Consider the following 22,922-nt stretch of genomic DNA (forward strand, 5'->3'; position numbering starts at 1 on the left):
TACAATGTAATTTCCTAATATCTTATTTGACTATATCTTCCCCAAACTCTGAATTCAGCAATGTTATAACTGAATCTAGAAAGAGCAATAAGGACTAACAATGAGTGTTTATTGAGCAAGCACTCTCCCTGGTATTATAGGAGATACAAGAGAAGTAGAAAAATGTGATTCTTCAACTTATAATTAAATTGGAACATAATGAGAAAAACTGTCTTTGGAGAGGGACACTAGTGTCTAGGGGCAACCCTCACAAAAGTGGTTTTCCTTTTGGGATTACCACTTAGAAAAAAAATTTTTCACCTCCTACTTCACTACAAAAACTACTTTTAATCTATAAATTCTGCTGAACTGAATGGACATACTTGTTTATACTTGTTCTCTCCCCTCCCCCTTATCAGATGCCCAGTTCCTTCCCTCATTCTCCATCTACTGATAGTTTTCCTTATCCTGAAGGATCCACTCCCACTTGAATACAGGGAACTCCTGAACCTTGTATTTCTTCAGCTTTTCCCACCTTTGCTTTGGTAAAGTAGAACACTTTGACACCCTTTCACCACTTTAAACTGCATATGATAGTTTGTAGGTCCACCTATGTACCTGAAGGTGCCACTACCATTCCTGCAAGCTCAGAGGGATCAGGCAGAGAAAGAATAAGGGTATGAGATGATAGCTAAATCCATGTAAAATTATCTTGGTTAATTGTGTGACTTATTAGATTCAAGTGAATGCAAGAAACAACACTGGGAGGTGAGTTGAAGGATAAGCCTTTTCCTATTATGGAAAATACAATCTAGGCAAAGCCTGACAAGCAAGTCTAGAGCCACATTATCTATGTTTAGGCTGATAAAATGGACTATAGCACCTCCCCTTTAAACCAATCAGAAGAAAATTATTTCCAAGAATAGGAATATCCATCAATGGGTAGAATTCCTTCCATGTTATTTCTCTATACCATGGATTTTTTTTTAAATGGACTATTAAATGGGAATTCTTCTTTACTGATACCTACTTATGTCATTTAAAAGATTTTTCTACTGTGTGGGATCTTTGATGTTTATCAAGGCTTGAGCTCCAACTGAAGCATTTCCCACAGCAAGAGCATTTAAAAGGCTTCTCTCCTGTGTGAACCCTCTGATGTCTCTTAAAGTTTGACCCCTGAATAAAACTTTTCCCACAAATAGAACATTTGTATGGTTTCTCTCCTGTATGCGTTCTTCGATGATGGCGTAATCCTGAGAAATCACTAAAACCTTTCTCACAATAATCACATTTATAGGGTTTCTCCCCTGTGTGGATTCTCTGATGTTTCCTAAGGTCTGAGCTCCGACTGAAGCTTTTTCCACAAGTGGAACACTGATAGTGTCTCTCTCCAGTATGGATTTTTTGGTGGATGACAAGTTGAGATTTCTGAGCAAAGCTTTTCCCACAGTCAACACATCTATTTGTAACATTATACTTCTGTCCCACTAGAGTTCGAAGCTGGCCCTTCTGGCAGACCTCTTTCTTTTCCTCCTTCCACTGGGAAACTTGTTCCACTGGACTAGCCAAATGCTGACCTAAGAGTTTCCCTAAATTCTTTTCCAAAGAAAGGCTTTTCTCTGCCTTTATTCTATCCTGAAGATTTTCCTGGATGATAAGATCTTTTCTTACTCCAGAGCTTCTTAGAGCATCCTCAATGAATTCATTCAAGGGGGCCGGTGAAGGTATCTTTTCTGAGGCTTGCTGGAAACAGATCTTATGAGATTCCTGAACTCTTATATTTTCCAAGTGAAGATTCTCTTTGTCATTCTCTCTCCTGTCTCCTGAAAGAAAGCAACAGAGATCATTCAATAAATATATTATGCCTGATTTTTAAGCCATATCAGAGGAAGGTCTATTCTAAGGAAAGTCTTCATGGATTCAATATTAAATGAAGGCAGGGAGTGAAGACATTGTACATAATTTATTCACCACAAAAACAGTCTCACTAAAGCATATGGCCTTTCTCCTGCTTCCTATGGAATGATTATATATTAAGTTTACCACTGTGTTTACTCTAGTAACTATATTCTGATTCAGCTTTCAGCAGAACCTGAGTTATCAGCTAATTTATCAGATCAGATTCAAAGAAGGCTTTTCTACATAGACACTCTCAAGGAGACCAATATATGACATTATTCTGAAAACACAGAGTGAAGTACTTAATGAAAATATGACCAATTATACACAATACCCAGGTTTAACACAAGCCATATTTTGGAGGAAAAATGTGACTCATGTTCAGAACAACATGATATGTTCAGAACAACATGTGGTAGTGAAGAAGTTGGGCTAGAACTGAATTTTGATACTCAATTTGCTATGCTAATTCTCTTATTATTTTAGTATGATAGCATATAATTCTCTTAAACTTAGGAGTAAGTAGAAAGTAGGAAGGAGAAACAAAAACAGGCAAGGGAAGGGTTAAAGTGTCACTCACCTATGCAAATGTTTCTAGGAATTTCTTTATCTGCAAGAGAATGTGATCCATCAAGCTTTTCCCTTCCATCTACCATATTAGTCAGGTCTGGTTTAGAAACAGGAATTCCTGACACAAAAGACAAAGATGAATTTGGGTGGGAGTAGAGGAATGAATCAATGTCTTCAACATTTGAAGGATTTTTGATTCAGACAAAACTAAGAAGGCAGTGCAAAACTTAATATAACTCAGTCTTCATTTATTGCTTCTGCCTGCCACTTACTTACCTCAATGCCTAGGTTCTACCATAGATGTATTCCAGATGGCCAAGCATCAAATGGTACAACAAATGGTATGTAAACAACTTCAAACTGGACCTACAATAGCTCTAAGAGGATATAGCTCACTTCCCAGCCGGTTTTTTTTTTTACTAAAATATATATAAAAAATATATATATATATGAAATATATATAAAATACTAAAATTTTACTATTCTAAATCTGTACCTTGTGAAACCACTTTCCCATAATCCTCCAGCATGGCATCCCAGTAAATCTCTTTCTGAATGTGATTCAGGTACTGCCACTGCTCCTAGAAACAAACATATATAAAGGCAAAAAAGTTTAAAAAAAAAAAAGCTTTTTAAAAAATGTAGCTTCAAAAGAAGAGCTCACTTCTTCATAATGCTTTGATATTTACAACTCAAAGTCACACAATTATGGTTAGAGCTGGAGTTCAAACCTAATCCTTAGAATTATCTAGGTCTTGTAATACATTATACTCTGATCCCACACCTAAAACAATGGGGAAAACATTATATCAATCTAGATTGGTTTCTACACTAAGAAGTTAGGGGTCTATTTTTCAAATTTATTTTTTAAATTGCATCTGGTTAGGACTTTATTTCCACTATAACACAGTGAGGTCCTGGAAAATCTAGTACTTTTCTACAACATTCTTTATCAACTAATAAAAGTTCTGGTAACTACTGTCTACCAAAAAACCAGGATATTCACCTTCCTTCCTTAATGAATTCAGTGCTAATCTTTCTCTTCACTTCCTCTCTTAACTCCTGTCCTCATATTATGAGTCTGAAGTATCTATACTGATAGTAATAAACAGCCTAACCTTACAATTCCTCAAATTACTCGTATCCTCTGACTACTTTTCCTTCCCACACAGAGACAACAATCTTGCATGCATAGATAGGCATTTTACTCAAGCATGAATTCTAAAATTGTTGTCATCCTACTTTGCCTTCTGCATCTCAACTCCAAACTCTCACTATGACCTTGTGTAAAGGGAACCCCCTCCCCCAGGAATCACGTACTGAGGTCATCCTAGTTGCATCCTTATGGTATACTATGTCATGTGAGAGCTTGGGACAGGACCCGGGAGGGAAAGGTCAGGATCCAAAGGATAAAGGAGAAGAAATAAAAGAGAAGGTTCCAGGAAGTGGGCTCTTGCTGGTGGAGGACCCTGGCTGAGAGAGACAGCCATATGGAAAGGCACATGGCAAGATTAGAATAGGCTTAAACATCCTTCTATCTGTCTGCTTTTCTTTATTCAAGTAATATTAATAAATTCTATGGAAACTAAGAACCAGAGAGTATTAATTTAATTTAGTTTTTAAAACTTTCAATCCCTCTACTTCTCAGCCTTTTTCCCAATCATTAGCCATATTCTTCTCTTTTTCCCTATCTTGAACCCTTGGTGATCTAATTTAACTATACACTGTCCTCTTGTGTTCTTTGCCCCCTTATCCTTCTGAAGATCCTGCCCTGCCAAAGTGGTACCTTAGATTACTCCCACTATCTGTTGCTGCCTTTGCAGCATGTATCTTAGGGAGAAAACTCTTGTTTTTGTTATCATAGAACTTGCCACTCCTGAAAAACTGCAAACAGTCCCATGGATCTTTCAGGGAGGGTTGGCCCCCTCTCTTGGGAAGATTCTCAGACCCAAAATTTTTAGTCCAACATCTTTGGCTTTAATCCCACACACCTCATTCCTTGCCAAGATTAGCCAGGTTATGTCTCACCCAGTTGCAACTCTGGGGAACTGTACCGGGACCCCCAGCCTCGTGAACCCAGGAGTTGGTGTCTCGCCCGATTTGGTGATGTATTCTTGGCTTATATACGCTGTTATTGCTTTTGCTTTCGTGCTTCTAGGTTGTGTATTTTATTACTGCTGTAAATCATATATTTCACTGTCTATTTTATAATTAATAAATAATTCTTACTGAAAACTGTGGTGCCAGTGTCCTTGCGTAGGAGCGAATCTGAACACGGTCTCTCAATGAGAGAAATTCCCTTCATAAGACAATATTCCATCTTAGAATCAATACTGTGTACTGGTTCCAAGGTAGAAGAGCAGTAAGGGGTAGGCAATGGGAGTTAATCAGCTCGTCCAGGGTCTCAGAGCTAGGAAGTGTCTGAGGACAAATTTGAACCTACAACCTCCCATCTCTGGGCCTGGCTCTCAATCCACTGAGCCACCTACCTGTCCTTCCATTACTCTAAAGTAGTCTAAAGATTTAGACAGCCATGAGCCCTTTGATATGAATAAATATGCTTTTGTGTTTTCAAAAAAAGGGCTGAATAAAGCTGGAGAAAAATCATGAAAATCACTGGGATCTAACTACAACAAGGAAATCATTTTATACCTCCTACTCATTTTACTATCTCATTCATCAGAGCACCTTTGCTAAGTCTTTTCATCCATCCTCAAACCTTCTACAGCTTCTCCCTCATTCTCCTGAAAACTATAACTCATACTTCACTGAAAAAATTGAGGCCTTTGCCAAGAGTTCTCCCTTCTCTCCTCTTCTTCATTTCACATTACTCAAATGCCCAATTTTTCTAGTAGTCTAAAGCATTGGGATTTCTTTTTTTTTAGATCTTTTTCAATATTTTTTCCAATTACATGTAAGAAAAATTTTCAGCATTCTTTTCTTTTTAAATTTTGAGTTCCAAATTCTCTTCCCTCCCTTCCTTTCTTCCTCACTTAAAAGGCAAGCAATTTGACATAGGTTATACACTTGCAGTTATGCAAAATATTTCTAATTAGTCACGTTGTGAAAGAAAACACAAACCAAAAAAAGCCAAGAAAAATAAGTTTTTGGTTTTTTTAAAGAATGTTCAATCTGCTTTCAGACACTATCAGTTTTTTCTCTGGAGGTGGACAGTATTTTTCCACCATAAATCCTTTGGAATTATCTTGGATCATCATATTGCTATGAATAGTGAAGTCATTCAGAGTTGATAATCATATAATTTTGCTGTTACTGTGTACAATGCTCTCCTAGTTCCGTTCACTCCACTTTTGTATGAGTTCAGGTTTTCTAAGTTGTTTTTTTTTTTTTAAGAATTTTTGTTTTAATAAAACCCTTAACTTCGGTATATTGTCTCATAGGTAGAAGAGTGGTAAGGGTGGGCAATGGAGGTCAAGTGACTTGCCCTGGGTCACACAGCTGGGAAGTGGCTGAGGCCAGATTTGAACCTAGGACCTCCTGTCTCTAGGCCTGACTCTCAATCCACTTGAGCTACCCATCTGCCCCCCTAAGTTTTTTTTAAAGCATCCTGTTTGTCATTTCTTATATTTCTTATAATTCCATCCCAATCATATACTACAATTTGTTCAGCCACTCCCCAATTGATGGGCATCCTCAATTTCCAATTCTTTTCCACCACATAAAGAGCTGCTATAAATATTTTCGTACATATAGGTCCTTTTATTTATTTTTTTAAATCTCTTTAGGCTATGGACCTAGTAATGGTATTGCTTATAGCCCTATGGGCACAGTTCCAAATTGCTCTCCAGAATAGTTTTTATCAGTTCACAACTCCATTAACAGTGAAAGCACTACTTATTACCTTAAGGGAACGACAGGCTCCTTAATCTGGTCATTCATAGAATATAACTAACAAGGCTTGGTAAGAATATATTTAATAGAAGTCTTGATATTCTCATAACTAATTCATAAAATAATTTCATATTGAAAACAATCAGGAGGGGAAAAATCCTTACTTATACCCATCATAGGCCTTAAAATATAAACACAATATAGGAAGAAAAGATTGGCACAAATTGCTAGGATATGAAATATAAAGAAAGAAGCCAGTAATAAACTCCATGGCTATATATTTACATATAAAAACAGAAAATACACGCAACATGCAAGATACTAAGAGATTTTAATTCAAGGAGGCAAATTTTATGTCAATAGCTATCAATGGAATTCAAGACTAGAATATGGTTCTGGAGGAATTTCTTTATCCAAAAGGCATTAGGATACATGAAAGGGCAGTGGGAAAAGGCTAGAGTAATCTTGTTTAGTAGGAAGATATATTCCTAAAAAGAAGTTAAAGAAACAAAGTGGGAAACATGAGGAATAGTAAAAAGTAAGAAGAAAAGATGATATGTCAAATTATCAATATATATACTAGAAAAAATCTTAGGAGAAACGGTTCAGCAAACAGAACACAAACCGGGTATAGAAACATGAAATAATACTAATAGTGGACTTTAGTTATCTGAATATTTAGAAAAAACTCTCTAAGTCCTAAAGGTAAAGCCAAAAATCTCCTGATTTGCCTCAATAACAATTTCAGCCTTCAAAAGGCAGAAGAACAAACAAGTAAAATTCTATTCTGGATCTGATTTTTCACCAACGAGGATGATTACTAGAATGAAAATGATGGGAAACCAAAATTTTCAAGTTGAGCTATGAAGGAGAGGAAATAGATAGTTCTTATTACTGAGGGTGTTTTAAAGATGGGGGAAATTGGGTAAGTTTATAAGTAACAGAGAAGGAACCAATAGACAAAAAATCCAATCTGTCCAAAAGATCAACAAGAAAAGGGAAAAGATGGTGGGGATTCTAAGAGGCAATGGTTAGAGTGGGGAAAGTAAGCCAAGAATAAGATACATCCAGTATAGTTCTTGACAAATAAGAAGTTTAGAAAGATAGGAAGGGGCCATGTTGTAAAGAACTATTCCAAAAAGAAGTTTATTATATATGACTCTAGACATAATAGGGAGTCATAGATATTTACGGAGGGGTTAACACAGACATTAGAAAAATCATTTTGGCAGCTGTGAATTGGAGTGGATAGATTAGCATGAAGAAAAAACTTGAGATAGTGAAACCATTTAGAAATCCAGGAAGTTCAAACTGGACCACTGACAGTTTGATTGACATGAAATTGAAAACCTCTTGCATGCACCAGGGCTAAGGGAAATAGTGAAATGGGGGGGGGGGGGGAAGGTGCAAGGGATCATGATATCATATAATCCTGTTAACAGTCTGATATCTAAGATACAGAGGCAACTAACAGAAATATGTAAGACTGTTTGTTCTCTAATAGAAAAATGATCATAGCTTATCTACAAATCCCCAAAAGAAATGCCAACTATTACCAAGCAATTGAAAGAACATTCAAAATCACTAATAATAAAATATGAAATCCAACAAAATCCTGAATTTCCACCTAACATTTAACAAAAAATAAAAAAGATGGGAATATCATTATTAGAGATCCAATTATTGTGAAAAGTAATTCGCAGCAACAACTAGGTGACACAGTTGATAAAGTGCTGGGCATGAAGTCAGGAAGTCTCATCTTTCTAAGTTCAAATCTGGCCTCAGACACTTTACTATATATATGATCCTGGGCAAGCCTAAGTTCCTCATCTAAAAAATGGGCTGATGAAAGAAATGACAAATTACTCCAGTATCTTTGCTAAGAAAATCCCAAACAGGGTCATGAAGAGTCACAAATGACTGAAAAATGACAACCACCATTAGACCCAGGAATTCCACTACTGGTCACATACTTTTAAAAAGTTAGATAAAAATAAAGGTTCCACATACACCAAAACTCTTATGGTAACTTTTTTTGCATGTGGTAGCAAAGACCTAGAAACAAAGTCGATTCCTACGAATTAGGAATTAGCTAAATAAATTGTGGTGCATAAACATAATAGAATATTGCTTTATTGCATGAAACAGTGAAAATGACAAATACAGAGAAACAGGGGGACATCTATATAAATGTATGCAAAGTAATTAGCAGAAAGGAATGATGAACTGGAGGATTTCTATATGAACTAGAAAGCCCCCTAGGAATTGATGCAGAGCGAAATGAGCAGAACCAGGAGAACATTGTACACAGAGACTGATACACTGTGGTACAATCAAATGCAACAGACTTTTCTACTAGTGGCAATGTAATACAGGACAATTCCGAGGGACTTATGAGAAAGAATGCTATCCATATCCAGAAAAAATGTAGGAAAATATAAGTAATTATTTAATAATACCATGTTTTTATAAATATAAGTAATAGCTGTCCAGTCTGCCAGAAGTTCAATCAAAGTGCATTCAGAAAGAAAAGTTTGGGTGGTAGACCTTTAGCATATTGTCCATTTGAGATGATTTTGACCACAAATCCTTAGGTATATCCTCAGGTATTGGATAGATAGTACCTAAATCATCCTCTGTACTGCTAGAATCTAAGAAAAGCAATGGAAAAGCCTTCAAAGATTCCTCTGGGAGATGCAAAGAAATATCACCAGATTCAGTACATTGGATAGTAGCTCTTAATTTACACAATAGATCTCTTCCCAACAGATTCATAGGACACTCCGGAACACACAAAAATGCATGTTCCACCAAAAGTGGTCCTAGGGTCACCATTTTTGGTTGCAATTTAGCTACTTTCTGAGTAACTCCCGTTGCACCGACCACATCCATTGTTCCAACAGCTCTACAATCTGCAGGAAAGCTTTGCAAAACTGATTTACTCGCGCCGGTATCCACAAGAAGGTCGTAAATCTGATCTCCAATAGTTACAGACACATATGGTTCAGTACTATTGGGAGGTTGGAAAGTTTCCAACACTGGAGCTAAAACAGTAACATCAGAACAAAGCTCAGCCATTTCCTGTCCATCCAAGTTAACATCGTCAAGAATTACAGAATTTTCCCAGGATTTTAAAACATTGGTCCTTTTCACCTCTATTCTGGTATCATTGTTCTTATTCACAATCAAATTATCCTTAATCAAATTACAATTTCTATTATTCTTCTTAATTCCACTCTTACTAGAACTTCTAACACCATTTACAACATTATTTCTCTTTTTCTCACAATTATTTACAACATTAATCAAATTATTATCAACACCAGTTAAATTACTACTACCAGTAGGTAAATTACCATTAACATTGGTTAAAGTACTATTTACAACATTACTAGTAGTTAATTCAGATAATTTAACATTAACACCACTTAAATTATCATTAATTCTCATCAAATTATCATTCACATTGATTATTGATTCCATTTAAATTAACACTGATCAACCCATTACCATTATTAATTAAATTCTTATTATCATGAATCAAATCAATATTAATACCAAGTGCACCATTTCCATTATTCACAAATACATTATCATCATCTTTAACACATACAATGTCATCAACATTTACTTTAGTTCCATTTACTTGATCAATCACTTCTGAACTTCGGGCACACCTTCATAATGAAGTTGTCCCTCCATTCATGTTACCATTAGTAATATTCCCTTGAACAATGTGACTATACTTTGGCCTGGCTCCTGCACGAAGGTAATCCTGTGTTGTTGCCAAATTAGGAGCTTGTACACCTTGACAACATGCATTCTGACATTGGAATACATTTTGTTGTTCATTTCCCTAACTAAAACCATTATTCCAATTATTTCCCCTGTAACCATAATTATTATTATTATACCGATTATTTCCATTGTTATTATTGTATCTCTGCCCATATGATCTCTTTCTGTATCTGCAGTCCCTTGCAAAATGCCCAATACGTCCACAAACATAACAAGATTGCTGCCTCTGGTTCCTATTGTTTGAATTGCTATTGGTCTTATAATTTTTATTATTGTTTCTCTTTTCTGCTGCCCCTAACGCTGCTACCGCCTTGATTTCACTTATTTCTTTCTGATCAGCTTGAGAATTTGCCTCCCTTAATTGTTTCCTAAGATTTTCAATAATTGTATCCTTGTCATCACTACTCCTGTCCTTCTCTTGGGCAAAAACGTATGTTGCTTATTGTTTTAGTTCGTCTAAGCTCAACAATTCCCAATCAGGGTAATTGTCCATAAAAAATTTCTTTACCTGGGGAACCGAATTTCTGACAAAAATTCTTTTAACATGATCTACGGTGGTATTTTCTAGAATATTCATGTTCAAATACATTTCTGCTGCCTCTATGATTCTGTCCAAAAACGTTGCAGGGGTCTCTACTGCTGTCTGCCTGATCTTTTTGAATTTGCTCCATGAATTTGGACGCTTAGCATGCTTCTCTAGAACCTGAATCAGAGATTTACGTGCTTGTTTTAACATTCTGTAGGTAGGAACTGAATTCAGGTCCAGTTCCTCCCAATCTACAGGCCATGGTGTCATTCCCTCCGTGTTTCGTGTCTCCTCTACAAACTTTGTTCTGTCATTATGTGATAAGATCTCCCCTAACACGTACCAGCAATCTTCAAAGTCTGGATCGTGTTGTTTTACAAAAGCTTTGAAGATCTTCACAAATTTCCCAGAGTCATCGTGGAAATTTGAGATCTTACGTTTTAGATTATCTACATCTTCAGATCTGAATCGAGTATGTTGTTTAACATGGAATACACCATCTTCGCGAACGATGGGAAGATCGCGAAGGGGAAAAAGATTAATGGGGGTTTCAGCCTTATTTTGAGCCTGTTGTTCTAGCTCAGCCTTTGTTGAAATACCTTTGTCAGAAATGCCCATGTTCATATATTCATTGCCAGTGTGAGATGTACCAAGTGATTGACCAGAGAACGAACCATTTTGCATACATAACTCTAAATTATCTAACTTAATTTGTAATAGTCTTAACATTTTTTTGGTTTCAGAATCCCTGAAACACCAAGTCACAATGATTTTAACAAAATACCCAATATGAAACAATATCCACCTTAGTTTGTATACAACATAACCAGTCAGAATCAGAACTGGCATGTGACACAATAAATCCAGTATGTTGATTGTCAAAATCGGTTGTGCCAATTCCAAGTCCATTATCCCTCTAAAATACCTGGGTATAACTCTAAACCACAGGTAAGGAATAGCCCAAACACCTTTCCACAACATCACAAATACATAATCTATCCAATCTTCAATCACCATTGTACCCATCATTCCCCAAACAGACCAACTAACAACAAAATTTATTGTATTATTAGCCACTATTCTGACTAATAATAATTACTAACACAATTAATTAAATACAAGTACAATTAAACACAGCAACAGAAAACAGAACCATCAAAAACAAAAAAGAAATGAAGAAAATCCCTCTTTCTGGGGCCACACCAAGCTTGATAGTATTTTCCCCTACCCACAAAGATTTATGAATGACCTGGGGTGGGGGCTGAGAAGCTCTGAGCAGCTCACCACTGGTTGAGAACTTTCAGCTCTCAGCCAATGGCTGAGCTCCCTCTTGGAATGTTCAAGCCCCTCTTACTTCCTTTATGAATCTAGCTGGCCAACTGTTCACTTCCTGTCTGTCTCTCTATCCACCCATCTGGGTAGTGCCAAACTGTAAGATAATATAAGTAATGGGGTCACCAGGGATATTAAAATCAACTATGAGGTTTGTGGGAACACTCTCTGGGATGTAAGAGAGACTATAACTAAACACTGAAGCCTTGTACAGCTACACCACTCCCAACTGGAAAAATAACAACCAACTGTTACTCTGGCCAGAGGCCTTGAATTAACTGACAAGGTAACAAGGTGAAATTGGGTTTTAATTAGAAACAACTAAAAGGAGGGATAGGAATGACTACTCTAAAATCTTAACACCTAATAACAAAACCCAAAGGGATAAGAAAAGACTTATTCACTACACTAATTTAAGCTATCTAACTAACAGGGCCCAAGGAGCTATACTGGAGTCTCTGGGTTTCTGCCTCACACCTGGAACCTGCCAGGTTTGAGTACAGCTGGGGCTTTTGTGGCTTTGGGATTTCTCACTGCAATCCACTGATGATGTCTGGATGCCAGGAGCTACAGTTGTCTCAGGAACTAAGCAGTAAGGGTTTTGCTTGAAGCACTGTCCTCTTCTCTTGTTCTTTCCTTAAATGCCACACCACACAGGATCCCAGGGGAAAACAGGATGCAAGGTGTCCTTTGCTCTGAGTTCTCCCAGGCTGGCAACAGTTTTTGCCTACCACTAATGGAGTCCACACACAGAACACATATAGACTTCCTCCTCCTTCATTCCAACCTGGAATTCCCAGCTCCAGCTCCTTCCTGCTAGGTACTTCCTAATCAATATATAATCAATACCTAATAACTAGCTAATCTAATCTTACTCATAACAATACCCAGAAAAAAGAACCAGGGGAGTAGAAACGCAGAAGAAAAACATATCACATGCTTCAATGGGGATATGATTGGGGTTTTTGGCTTTAAAAGATCACTCTGTTGCAAATAAGAATAATATGGAAATAGGTTTTGAACAATGATACATGTATAATAACCCAGTGGAATTGCTTGTCAGCTCTGGGAGGAGGTAGGGAAGAGGGGTGGGAAAGATCATGAATTGTGTAACCAAGGAAAAAGAGTCTAAATAAATTAATTTTTTTAAAAGTAAAATTAGCAGAACCAGAAAAAAACACCACCAACTTAAACAGAAAATAACTAGAAAACAATTGAAACTCAATGCTTTGAAATTATAATGATCAAATTTGGCCTCAAAGAAGCAACCAGAAGATGCCTCTCCATACTTTTCTGTGGAGTTAGAACTATGTTGATAAACATTTTTTTCCCAAATACTCTCCTTTCACAATACAGCTAGGGCACACACAGAGTCCTGACTGAGGTAGAAAAGAGGAAAGTTTCTCTGCCTCCTTTTTCTATACAGTCTGTTCAAAGAAAAAACAGTCTGTGGTAAGCAAGAGGATGTGAACAGTGTTCTAATGTCAAACTTTTTCTATAAATTGGTTTAGGTTTTGCTAAATTTTCATTGTAAGAGATGTTCTCTGGTATCAGATAAGGAAGATTATAGCACTTATAATACCTTACTGCTGGCTATCTCCCATATTTATAATGCTTTGGCCACCTCTAACCCACCATCTTTCAAAACAATTCAACTCTGATGTTCTATGAAATGTCTTTCTTGGATATCTCCGCATCCCCACCATTCACCCTCATATCTAGAATTTTCCTTCTGAAGTTTCTTCCATTTACACATAACTTGCATGTGTAAATTTTTTGTATGTTTTATTTACCATCTTTAATGGCAGGAAACCAGATTTTTGTTTTTTAAAAGACATAATACACTGATAGCACATAAAGATCTAAAAAATGATTGCTGACTGACCAAAATGACTGACAAAAACAATATAGGGGCATAAAAGCCTCACAACCAAATGCAGAAAAGCAGATATATTAAATACAGTCTCTTTAGAGCATAATGCTAAAAAAAAATTATATTTAACAAAGATCTTTATACCAAAGACTAAAAATGAATTGGGAACTAAATAATCTTTATTCTATACAACAAGTGGGTCAAAGAATAAATCACAGAAATCACCAACAATTTCATTAAAGAGAATGACAAGGAGACAATATACCAAAAATTTTCAGATGGAGCCAAAGAAGTATTTAGGAGAAATTTTTTACTTCTAAATGCTTTTATCAATAGGCTAGAAAAAGGGCAGATATGAATTGGGCAGGCAAATAAAATTTAAAAAAAAAACTAGAAAAAAGTAAATTCAAAATCTCCAATTAAATAACAAATTGGGAATTCTGAAGATAAAAGGAGAGATTATTAAAATTGGTAATAAAATTGGTAATTGTGTAAGAAAACCAATTAACTAATAAGTAAGACAAGGAACTAGAAAAGGTAATAAAATAAATAAACATTTGGTTAATAAGATTTGATAAAAGAAGAAAAGCAAATTACCAGCATGAAAAAATAAAAAGAGTGAATACCCAACAAATGAAGAGGAAATTAAAGCAATTATTAGAAGTTATTTTGCTCAATATTTTGGCAATCAGACTGATGGTCCAAGGAAAATGGATCAATATTTTTAAAAATATCAATTGTACAGATTAATAGAAGAGGAAATAGAACATTTAAACAAACTCATCTCATAACAAGAAATTGAACAAGTCATCAATTTTCCCTAAGAAAAAAGCTCCCAGAGCCAGATGGATTCACAAATTTATTCTAATCTTTAAAGACTAAACTATATATAGATAGTATGGAAAAACAAGTGAAGGAACTCTACCAATTTCCTTCTATGACAAAAATATGCCCCTGATACCTAAACAAGGAAGATTAAAAAAAAAAACACAAGGGGGGGTAGAAAACTATAGATGACAAACCTTTTAGAGGGGTGAGTGATATGAGAAATGTCCTCAGGACTTGTAAGAAAGAATGCTATCCACATCCAGAGAAAGAATGGGAGTAGAAACACAGAAGAAAAGCATATGATCACATGGTGTGATGGAGATATGATTATTGCAAATATTAATAATAAAGAAATAGGTTTTGAACAGTGATACAGGTAAAACCCAGTGGAATTGCTCATCAGCTCCCGGAGGGGGGAGGGAAGTGAGGAGGTTATCATATAACCATGGAAAAACATTCTAAATTAATTAATTAAAGAATGTCCTCAGGAATGTGAGAGAGGGGGAGGGGAGCATCCCAGCCCCATGTCCCTCTGACTTTATAGTAACAAAATGTCAACTCTGTACTGGGGCAACATCATGCATGCCCACAGAGAGGGCTCTGATTGCCCCCTCTGGCACGCATGCTATATGTTTGCCACCACAGCTATAGACCCATCTCTTTAATGAATATTGATTTAAAAAATTAAAATAGAATACTGGCAATGAATTTATAGCAGTATATGACAAGGATCCTACACTAATCACCATGTAAGTTTTATACCAGGAATTCACACCTGTTTCAGTATTGGGAAAACCATCAGCATATCAATAGATACAGAAAAGGCTCCTGATGAAAACAATACCCATTCCAACTATAAACACTAGAGAACACTGGAAATGGAGTTTTCCTTAAAATGATAAATAGCATATGCCTAAAACCACCAGCAAGCATCTATAATATAATGGTGACAAACTTCCCAATAAGATCAGGGCATAAAGGGGTGAAGCAAGGATGCCCATCATCACTGCTACTATTCAATATTGTACTAGAAATACTAGCTATAAGCAATAAAAATAAAAAAATTGAAGGAATTAGAATGGGCAATAAAGAAACTAAACTGTCCACTCTTTACAGATGATATAAAGGTATACTTAGAGAATCCAAGAGAATCAACCAAAACTAATCAAAACAATTAACAATTCTAACAAAGCTGCAGGATATAAAGTAAACCTACAGAAATAATCAGCATTTCTACATACAACTAATAAAGTCTAACAGCAAGACATTCTATTTAAAATAACTACAGACAATAGAAAATATATAGGGGTGTTAAGAGAGTTTTTCTTAATTTCTCTCTTTTTCTATTTAAGAGGCAAGGGAACAAAAAGATTTCTGAATAAGAGCTCCCCTGCTGTGTAAACTGTCAGTTAGTGACAGAAGGGTGTCACTGAGAATTAATCAGTTACAGATGGCAGTTGGAAAGAGGTTTTTTTGGTCTCTGAGTCCCCTGGGGAGAGTAGTGTGTGCCTTGCTCTCTCTCTGGGACTATGAAAAATGGATTTATTGATTATCTTGAGTAGATAAATAGTAGGTAAATTATTAGATAGTCAGAGTAGAAAAGTTAGGCCAGAGCCTGGCTCTGGTAGAAGGTACTGCCCTCAAAGGCAGATAGAAGGGTTTTCTAGAAAATTTTAGTTAGGATTGGGATCTTAGGTATAGTTATAAGCTATTATAAAATTACCCTCACTTTCCTCCTTTCTATTTCCTATCCATATTTTCCTAATAATAAAGCATTTTGTGTTTAAGAAACTGCTCTTCTGACTTTTTTTCAAACTCCTACCCCAAAAACTTAAGCCTTCACAGGGTCTACCTGCCAAGAGAAACCTAATAACTATATGAATAAAATTACAAAACACTTTTCATATGAATTAAGTCAGATCTAAACAACTGGAAAAACATTAAATGCTCATGGATAGGACAAGCCAATACAGTAAATATAACAATTCTACCTAAATTTATTTACCTATTGTTATATTGAATCTCTGGGAGCTTGAAGTTCACTCAATGATTGACAGATAAGTCAGTTGGATAGAATGTTCCCAGAGAGGCATGAGGACTCAGGAGAGAGCAGTTGAGAACCCTGACAGAGGTTCTGGGTGGGGTCTTTTACCTGTCCCTGAGGCTGAAGATAAGTGTGGATCCTGGTCTTTGGAGATAAGAGACTTGCAAACACTACCCTGCAAGCTCCATCTGTGTTTCCTGTACCATTTTCAACTTGTATAGACCACCATCTCTGTGTCTACTTCCCCTAGATATTAGGAGTTTCATCATCTTAGCTATCTAGGCTTCCCAGGGCCTGGGAGGGATCCAGGAAGTGGGCAGGAGAAGAAGAAGAGGGTGGAAAGGGTGGATATATCTCAACTGATAAGGCTTAAGATCTTACAGAAGAAGAAGCTGAAGATTTCACAGCAGTTTGCCTACTCTGGTTTAGCCCTAGCCAGGCTGTACCAGAGAGAAGCTATCATCTTGATTCTTCATTTGCCTGCAGTTAGAGATTCATTAGTATCAATTTAAGTAGGGTCTCCTAATACCTCAATCCCTTACCATTATCCTTCTTACCAAATATATTTAAGTTTAAAGTACCTTCCTGAATTGGTTTCCAAAGCTTATTTGGGAAGGGAGTCACGCAGTCAGATTACCAACTTACCTCAGCTGAAGAGCCCAATAATTAATAACAATTAACCCCAGGTGGGTCCTGAAGGGATAAACCACTTTGACCTAAAGGATCCTATCTGGGCAACTGTTATATAAGAAGAAGTACCATCTTATCATCTCTCTGTTCTCCAACTTCATATACATCAAAGATAGTAGTGACCTCCTATAATATAACACTATTCAATGCCATACCAATCAGACTACCAAATAATTATTTCATAGAGCTAGAAAAAAATAGCAAAATTCATCTGGAAGGTTAAAAGGTCAGAAAGAGCAAGAAAATTAAGGGAAAAAAATCTGTAGTAACTTAGCCATACCAGATCTCAAACTATATTATAAAAGCAGTAATCATCAAAACAATCTGGTACTGCCAAAAAGGAAAGGAGTGGATCAGTGGAAGAGATTAAGTACTCAACAAATTGTAATAAATGACCATAGTAACTTAATTTTTGATAAACCCAAAGATTCAAACTTTGGGAAGAATTTACTATTTCACAAAAACTGCTAGGAAAATTGGAAAATGGAATGGCAGAAACTAGGCATAGATTAACATCTCATGCCATATATCAAGATAAAGAAAAAGTAGATATATGATTTAGAAGTAAAAGGCAATGCCATGAACAAATCAGGGAAGCATGGAATAATTTATCTCAGACTAATAGACAAAGGAAGAATTTATGACTAAACAAGAAAGAACATTATGAAATATAAAATGAATCATTTTGATTACATTAATTTTTAAAGGTTTTACACAAACAAAACCAATGCAACCAAATTAAAAAGGAAACAAACAACTGAAGGAAAAATTTGTAGCAAATGGCAAAGGCCTCATTCCTCAAATATACAGAGAACTAACTCAAATTTATAAGACTACAAAGCATTTCCAATTAATAAATGGTCAAAGATATCAACTGACAAAACCGGCAGTTTTCAAATGAAGAAATTAAAATTAAAAATCCCCTGGGGCACCATTTCACACCTAGCAGATTGGCTAATATGACAAAAAAAAAGAAAAAAAGGAAAATGATAAATGGAGGGGATGTGGGAAAACTGGGACACTAATACATTGTTAGTAGAGCTCTACTCCATTCTGGAGAGCAATCTGGAATCACACTGAAAGGGCTATAAAACCACAAATACCCTTCACTCCAGCAATAAGACTACGAGGTCTGTATCCCAAAGAGATCAAAGAAAAGAGAAAAAGGATCTAACTATACAAAAATATATATAGCAGCTCTTTTTGTGGTGGCAAAGAATTGGAAACTAAGATATCCATCAATTGGGGAATAGCTGAACAAGTTGTAATATTCCACTGTAATGGAATATTATTGTGTCATATGAAGTGACAAACAAGATGATATCAGAAAAATTTGGATAGACATAAGAACTGATACAAAACGAAGTAAGCAGAACCAGGAGAACATTACACATACAACTATTATCAACAATGCAAGGATCCAAGCCAACCCAAAAAAACTCATGATGAAAAAGGCTACCTATCTCTATAGATGGAATTGATTGAGTCTGAATAGAGTTCTAAATACCCAGCCCTAGTCCTGAGCGAGGAGTCCCCTCCCCATCACCAGTTGGATGTCTTGGAAACATCTTAAATTCAACATGTCTAAAACATGTTCAAAACTAAAATCTTTCTCCCCAAACTCTTCCACGACCTTCTGTCTATCAGGATCTGCTCAACAAATTACTCATGGGTCAACAAACTCGGATGAGAAAAATGATTCTGGGATTACAGGAACGCCAAGAAGCCACACTGATAGACAAACATGCAGAAAATCCTCTTGTTGGGCAGTAACAAAGTTTAATGATTTGGGGCACATACTTTATAGGGAAAATGATGGAGGCTAAGGAATTGGGTAAGCCTTTTGCAGGGACAATAGTTAGTAATGATTTACAAGATGGAGACAATGGATTTAGATTACCTCAGTGGTTCTGAACAGAGTTTTCTATAGATGATAATTCAATATGACAATGTGTAACCATCTAACAGATTTTCTCATAGAATTCTTGCACCAATAAATTCTTGGCAGGACATACCGTATTTGTGAAGAAGCTGGATTAAGTTCTCATGCTGGGGTGGGAAACTACATGTCTGGTTCTAGCTAGCTGATGGCTCTGATTTTATTGGGGCCTACTCTCACTACTGGGAGCTACATCTGCTCCTTTTTTATTTAAATTAAACAAATGAAAGCAAGTTAAAGTGAGTATGTGATTTGTATGAATTGTGTAAGGCTAGAAAGCTAAATTCTAATTCTATTTGCATGGAAATGGAGCTTTTGAAATTTCATTTTTCACTAGAGCCTTTTTTTCAGAGTGTGCTTCAGAATATGCTATGTGTGTGTTTTGTCATAAGCAGACATTTCTCCACAGCTTTAGTTTAGGAGCTAAGATAACTTCCATTATGGAGTCTTTCTTGGCTTCAAATCTGGTGGTGCAATTCTAGGGTTACTAAGACTGCCTCCCAGACAAGGCATTTCCTCTGAAATTTTTGCATAGCTTTAATTGAATTGTTAGGCTTGCTATGGCTTTTGTTGAGACTCAAGGTCCTTTTGCCTTTATGACAAGCAACATCCATCACAGTTTAAGAGAGTTGCTCTTATTAGGCCTGATTCTGTTAGCATTCAATTCTTGGATCCATAAACCAAGCAAATATTGACTTCTCCTTTACTTATAAGTCAAACTTGTTTAATTTCTAAGTGTCTATACCAGTGATGGGCAACCTTTTGAGCTTGGTGTGTCAAAATTTGCCAAAAAAAAAAGAGCGTAACTCAAGTGGTGTGTCACTTTGAGAAAAAAAAAACATAATTTCGCAATATTTATAGTTTATATTTCTCTGTATACGGCCTCATGTCATTGAAAATGGCTACACATGTCAGTGCTGGCATGCATGTCATAGGTTTGCCATCAGGGGTCTATGTTATTATGCTCCTAAAGATTATGTTCTATTATGAGGTAATATAGTAGGGTCTGATCTGTATCTTTTCTTCTGTGATAATGAAATTAAACCTACTCTGCCCATTTTAAAGATTTAAACACCACTTAATTCACAAGTTGGGAAGTCTGTGGTCCACATGTGTAAGAGTGGGTGATGGATCAGAATTGACTGACTGCCTCCTGGGCAGTCCTAAGCAAAGTGCCTGTTGTGATTGGACATATAAACTAAGAGGAAGGCATAGATAGTAAGAAAAAAGAAGCGCCTTTAAAAAGGAGTGATAACTGCCTGTAAGGAGTTCTTGTTCATTTCCTGGAGCTGGAGGTCAAGTTGGAGACATTGCTTGCTGGACCTGATACCTGAGACCTCAGGTAAGACTGTTCTTAAATCTCTCCCTTAGAACTACATGTGGTGAGCTCTCTTGGACTTCCTGGTTAAGATGGAGGCAGAGTAAAAAGCAGCTACTTACCCTCTCCTAACCGAAACATACATGACTCCTCAAGAAGACATAAAAACGAATCCAGAGGAACGAAGGGACCCCACAACAGGGTGCAGCATCGGAGGTATGTGGAATTGGGGGCATCTCCATGCTATAAATGGGTGAAACAGCTCTCACTAAAACGTAAGCTGAGGAACCCCTACCCCACCATACACCACCTACAATGCCAAAGCCAGCGCACAAGAGTTAGAGCAAGTTTGGGGCACACATTAAGTCCTTGGCAACTTCCTAAGGTCACCAGGGCCTGTCCCTGAGAGCAGCAAGACTTAAGCCCCCAAGAGGCTAAAGAACGTGCAGACATTGAACACAGACCCTGAGTGCAGGCACGAGTGAGGGCGAGGACGCAAGCGCAGACACGGATCCTGAGTGCAGGCGAGGACTCGGATCCTGAGAGCAGGCGCAGACCTTGAGTGGGGACCCAGTGCAGAGGGGTGCATGACCATGGAAACAGTGCCCTGAGGCTGTTAAAGGAACCTTGGGCAGAGGAACAAGCAAGGGGACCACCAGGAGGCTTGACCCTGAGAACAACTAGATCTGAGACCTCAGGAGCCTAAAGAGCACAGACAGAGCCTGAGTGTGAAGATAAACCTGAGAGGGATCAGGGTTAATAATGGCAAGCCAGAGACAAGAACCCCAAAAGAGAAAGATCATCAAGAAGAAATCTGTAACACTCGACAACTTTTACACAGATAAAATCAAAACAACAGAGCAAACAGCAGAGGAGAATAAACAAGTAATCATATCCAAACCTTCCCAAAATAATGAAAACTGGCCACAAGCTACTGAAAAGTTCAAATCTGAGATGATGAGAAACATGGAAGAGATTTGGCGAGAGAAGTGGGAAATAGCTCAAAAGGAAATTAACAGGTTAGAAGACAGAAACTCTGAACTGGAGAAAGAGGCCCAAAAATAAAACGAAATGGTAAACAAATTGGAAACCAAAATTGGGCAAGAAAATAACACTTTAAAAGGCAAAATTTCACAATTGGAAAGTGTAGTATACAGAATTGGGGTGATATAGTTTTTTCTAGCTTTGGCTGAGTTCCAAAAGCTGTTAGGGGTTTGGAGGCTTGAGGAAAAGTCAGTTGGCTGGATCTTCCGTGGAGGGAGGTTGTCAGTCAGCCAAGCTGCCTTGATTACCTAGCTTAATATTGAAATTTAGCCTAACTTTGATATATTTACTTAAGAAATTATTATTTTAGATAAACCCTTTATATCTTCCTTTCCTAATACTATCCCTGCCTTCCCTCCCTTACCTAGAGAGGAGTTAAATCTGTGAAGGGTTACCTAATTGACAACATTAGTTATAGTTAGTCAGTCATCATTTATTCCCTTTAGATAGCACTTTGAAAAGCTGAGTTTAAAGGTAGGTCCTTACTCAGACTCCATCTTTGTTTCCCTTCCCCCATCTGAGGTTCCTGAGACAATTGATAGGGCTTTCCTTTGATCCACCTTCCTAACAAATATCCTTCAATGGAAATAACCCTTTTGTGTTTCAACAGCCCTATTAGTATAATTTGTCTGTTAGTTATCAAGAGGGAAAAGAGGGAAAGAAACAACATACTCTGGACTTAGAGGGAAGCTGGGGCATCCATCTTGAAGGAAGGTGTTACTTCAAAACAAGTCCCTTCCTGTGAAATTAACTAAAGCCTGTTTGTTAATTTCAGTCTAGTCTATTTCCCTCAGCTTGTGTTTGAGTCTAAGTCCCAGTCTGTAAGCCTGCTGTGTTTGTCTGTTTAGTTTAATTTCTCTTCTCCCTGAAGAATCTCTGTTTCCCTTCTGTGTTATACTCCTGACTTCAGTCCTATTATACCCTGAATCTCCTTTAATCCCAGCCTACCCGTAACCGAGATTACCCACTTAGCAAGTCTCCAACATCCTCCTTTCAAATCCCTTATACCACACACCTTTCCTCAAATTACCCAGATAACATCTGGCGAGCCAAGTCATAGGAAACCTATCTTCTGAAGAAAAGAAAAGAAAATGAATTGCACAAGATTGATTTTTATATTAAGCAGTCTATCGCTGCTTATTTGGTCTTTTATGCAGGGAATGTGTGCATTTTGGCTGGTAAAAGTACCAAACATGATACAACAATTAATTGAAATCTACGACTATTACA

General features: G+C 36.9%; 1 protein-coding gene and 1 non-coding gene across 2 annotated transcripts in view; both read right to left on the bottom strand.

The window, feature by feature from the left end:
* Positions 1-1,014: 1,014 nt before the first annotated feature.
* Positions 1,015-22,922, bottom strand: part of ZNF18 (zinc finger protein 18) — a 76,395-nt gene continuing 54,487 nt past the window's right edge. The window contains exons 4-6 of the mRNA XM_044672990.1: positions 2,945-3,029; positions 2,459-2,566; positions 1,015-1,802 (exon numbers count right to left, since the gene is read on the bottom strand). Of these exons, the coding sequence (XP_044528925.1) occupies positions 1,015-1,802; positions 2,459-2,566; positions 2,945-3,029 (981 nt within the window). The remainder of the gene's footprint in view (positions 1,803-2,458; positions 2,567-2,944; positions 3,030-22,922) is intronic.
* Positions 13,288-13,425, bottom strand: LOC123248241. The gene has a single exon (XR_006506310.1). It is a non-coding gene; the product is annotated as a small nucleolar RNA SNORA51 (small nucleolar RNA).

The sequence above is a fragment of the Gracilinanus agilis genome, chromosome 4 (assembly GCF_016433145.1).
Source record: "Gracilinanus agilis isolate LMUSP501 chromosome 4, AgileGrace, whole genome shotgun sequence".
NCBI lineage: Eukaryota > Metazoa > Chordata > Mammalia > Didelphimorphia > Didelphidae > Gracilinanus > Gracilinanus agilis.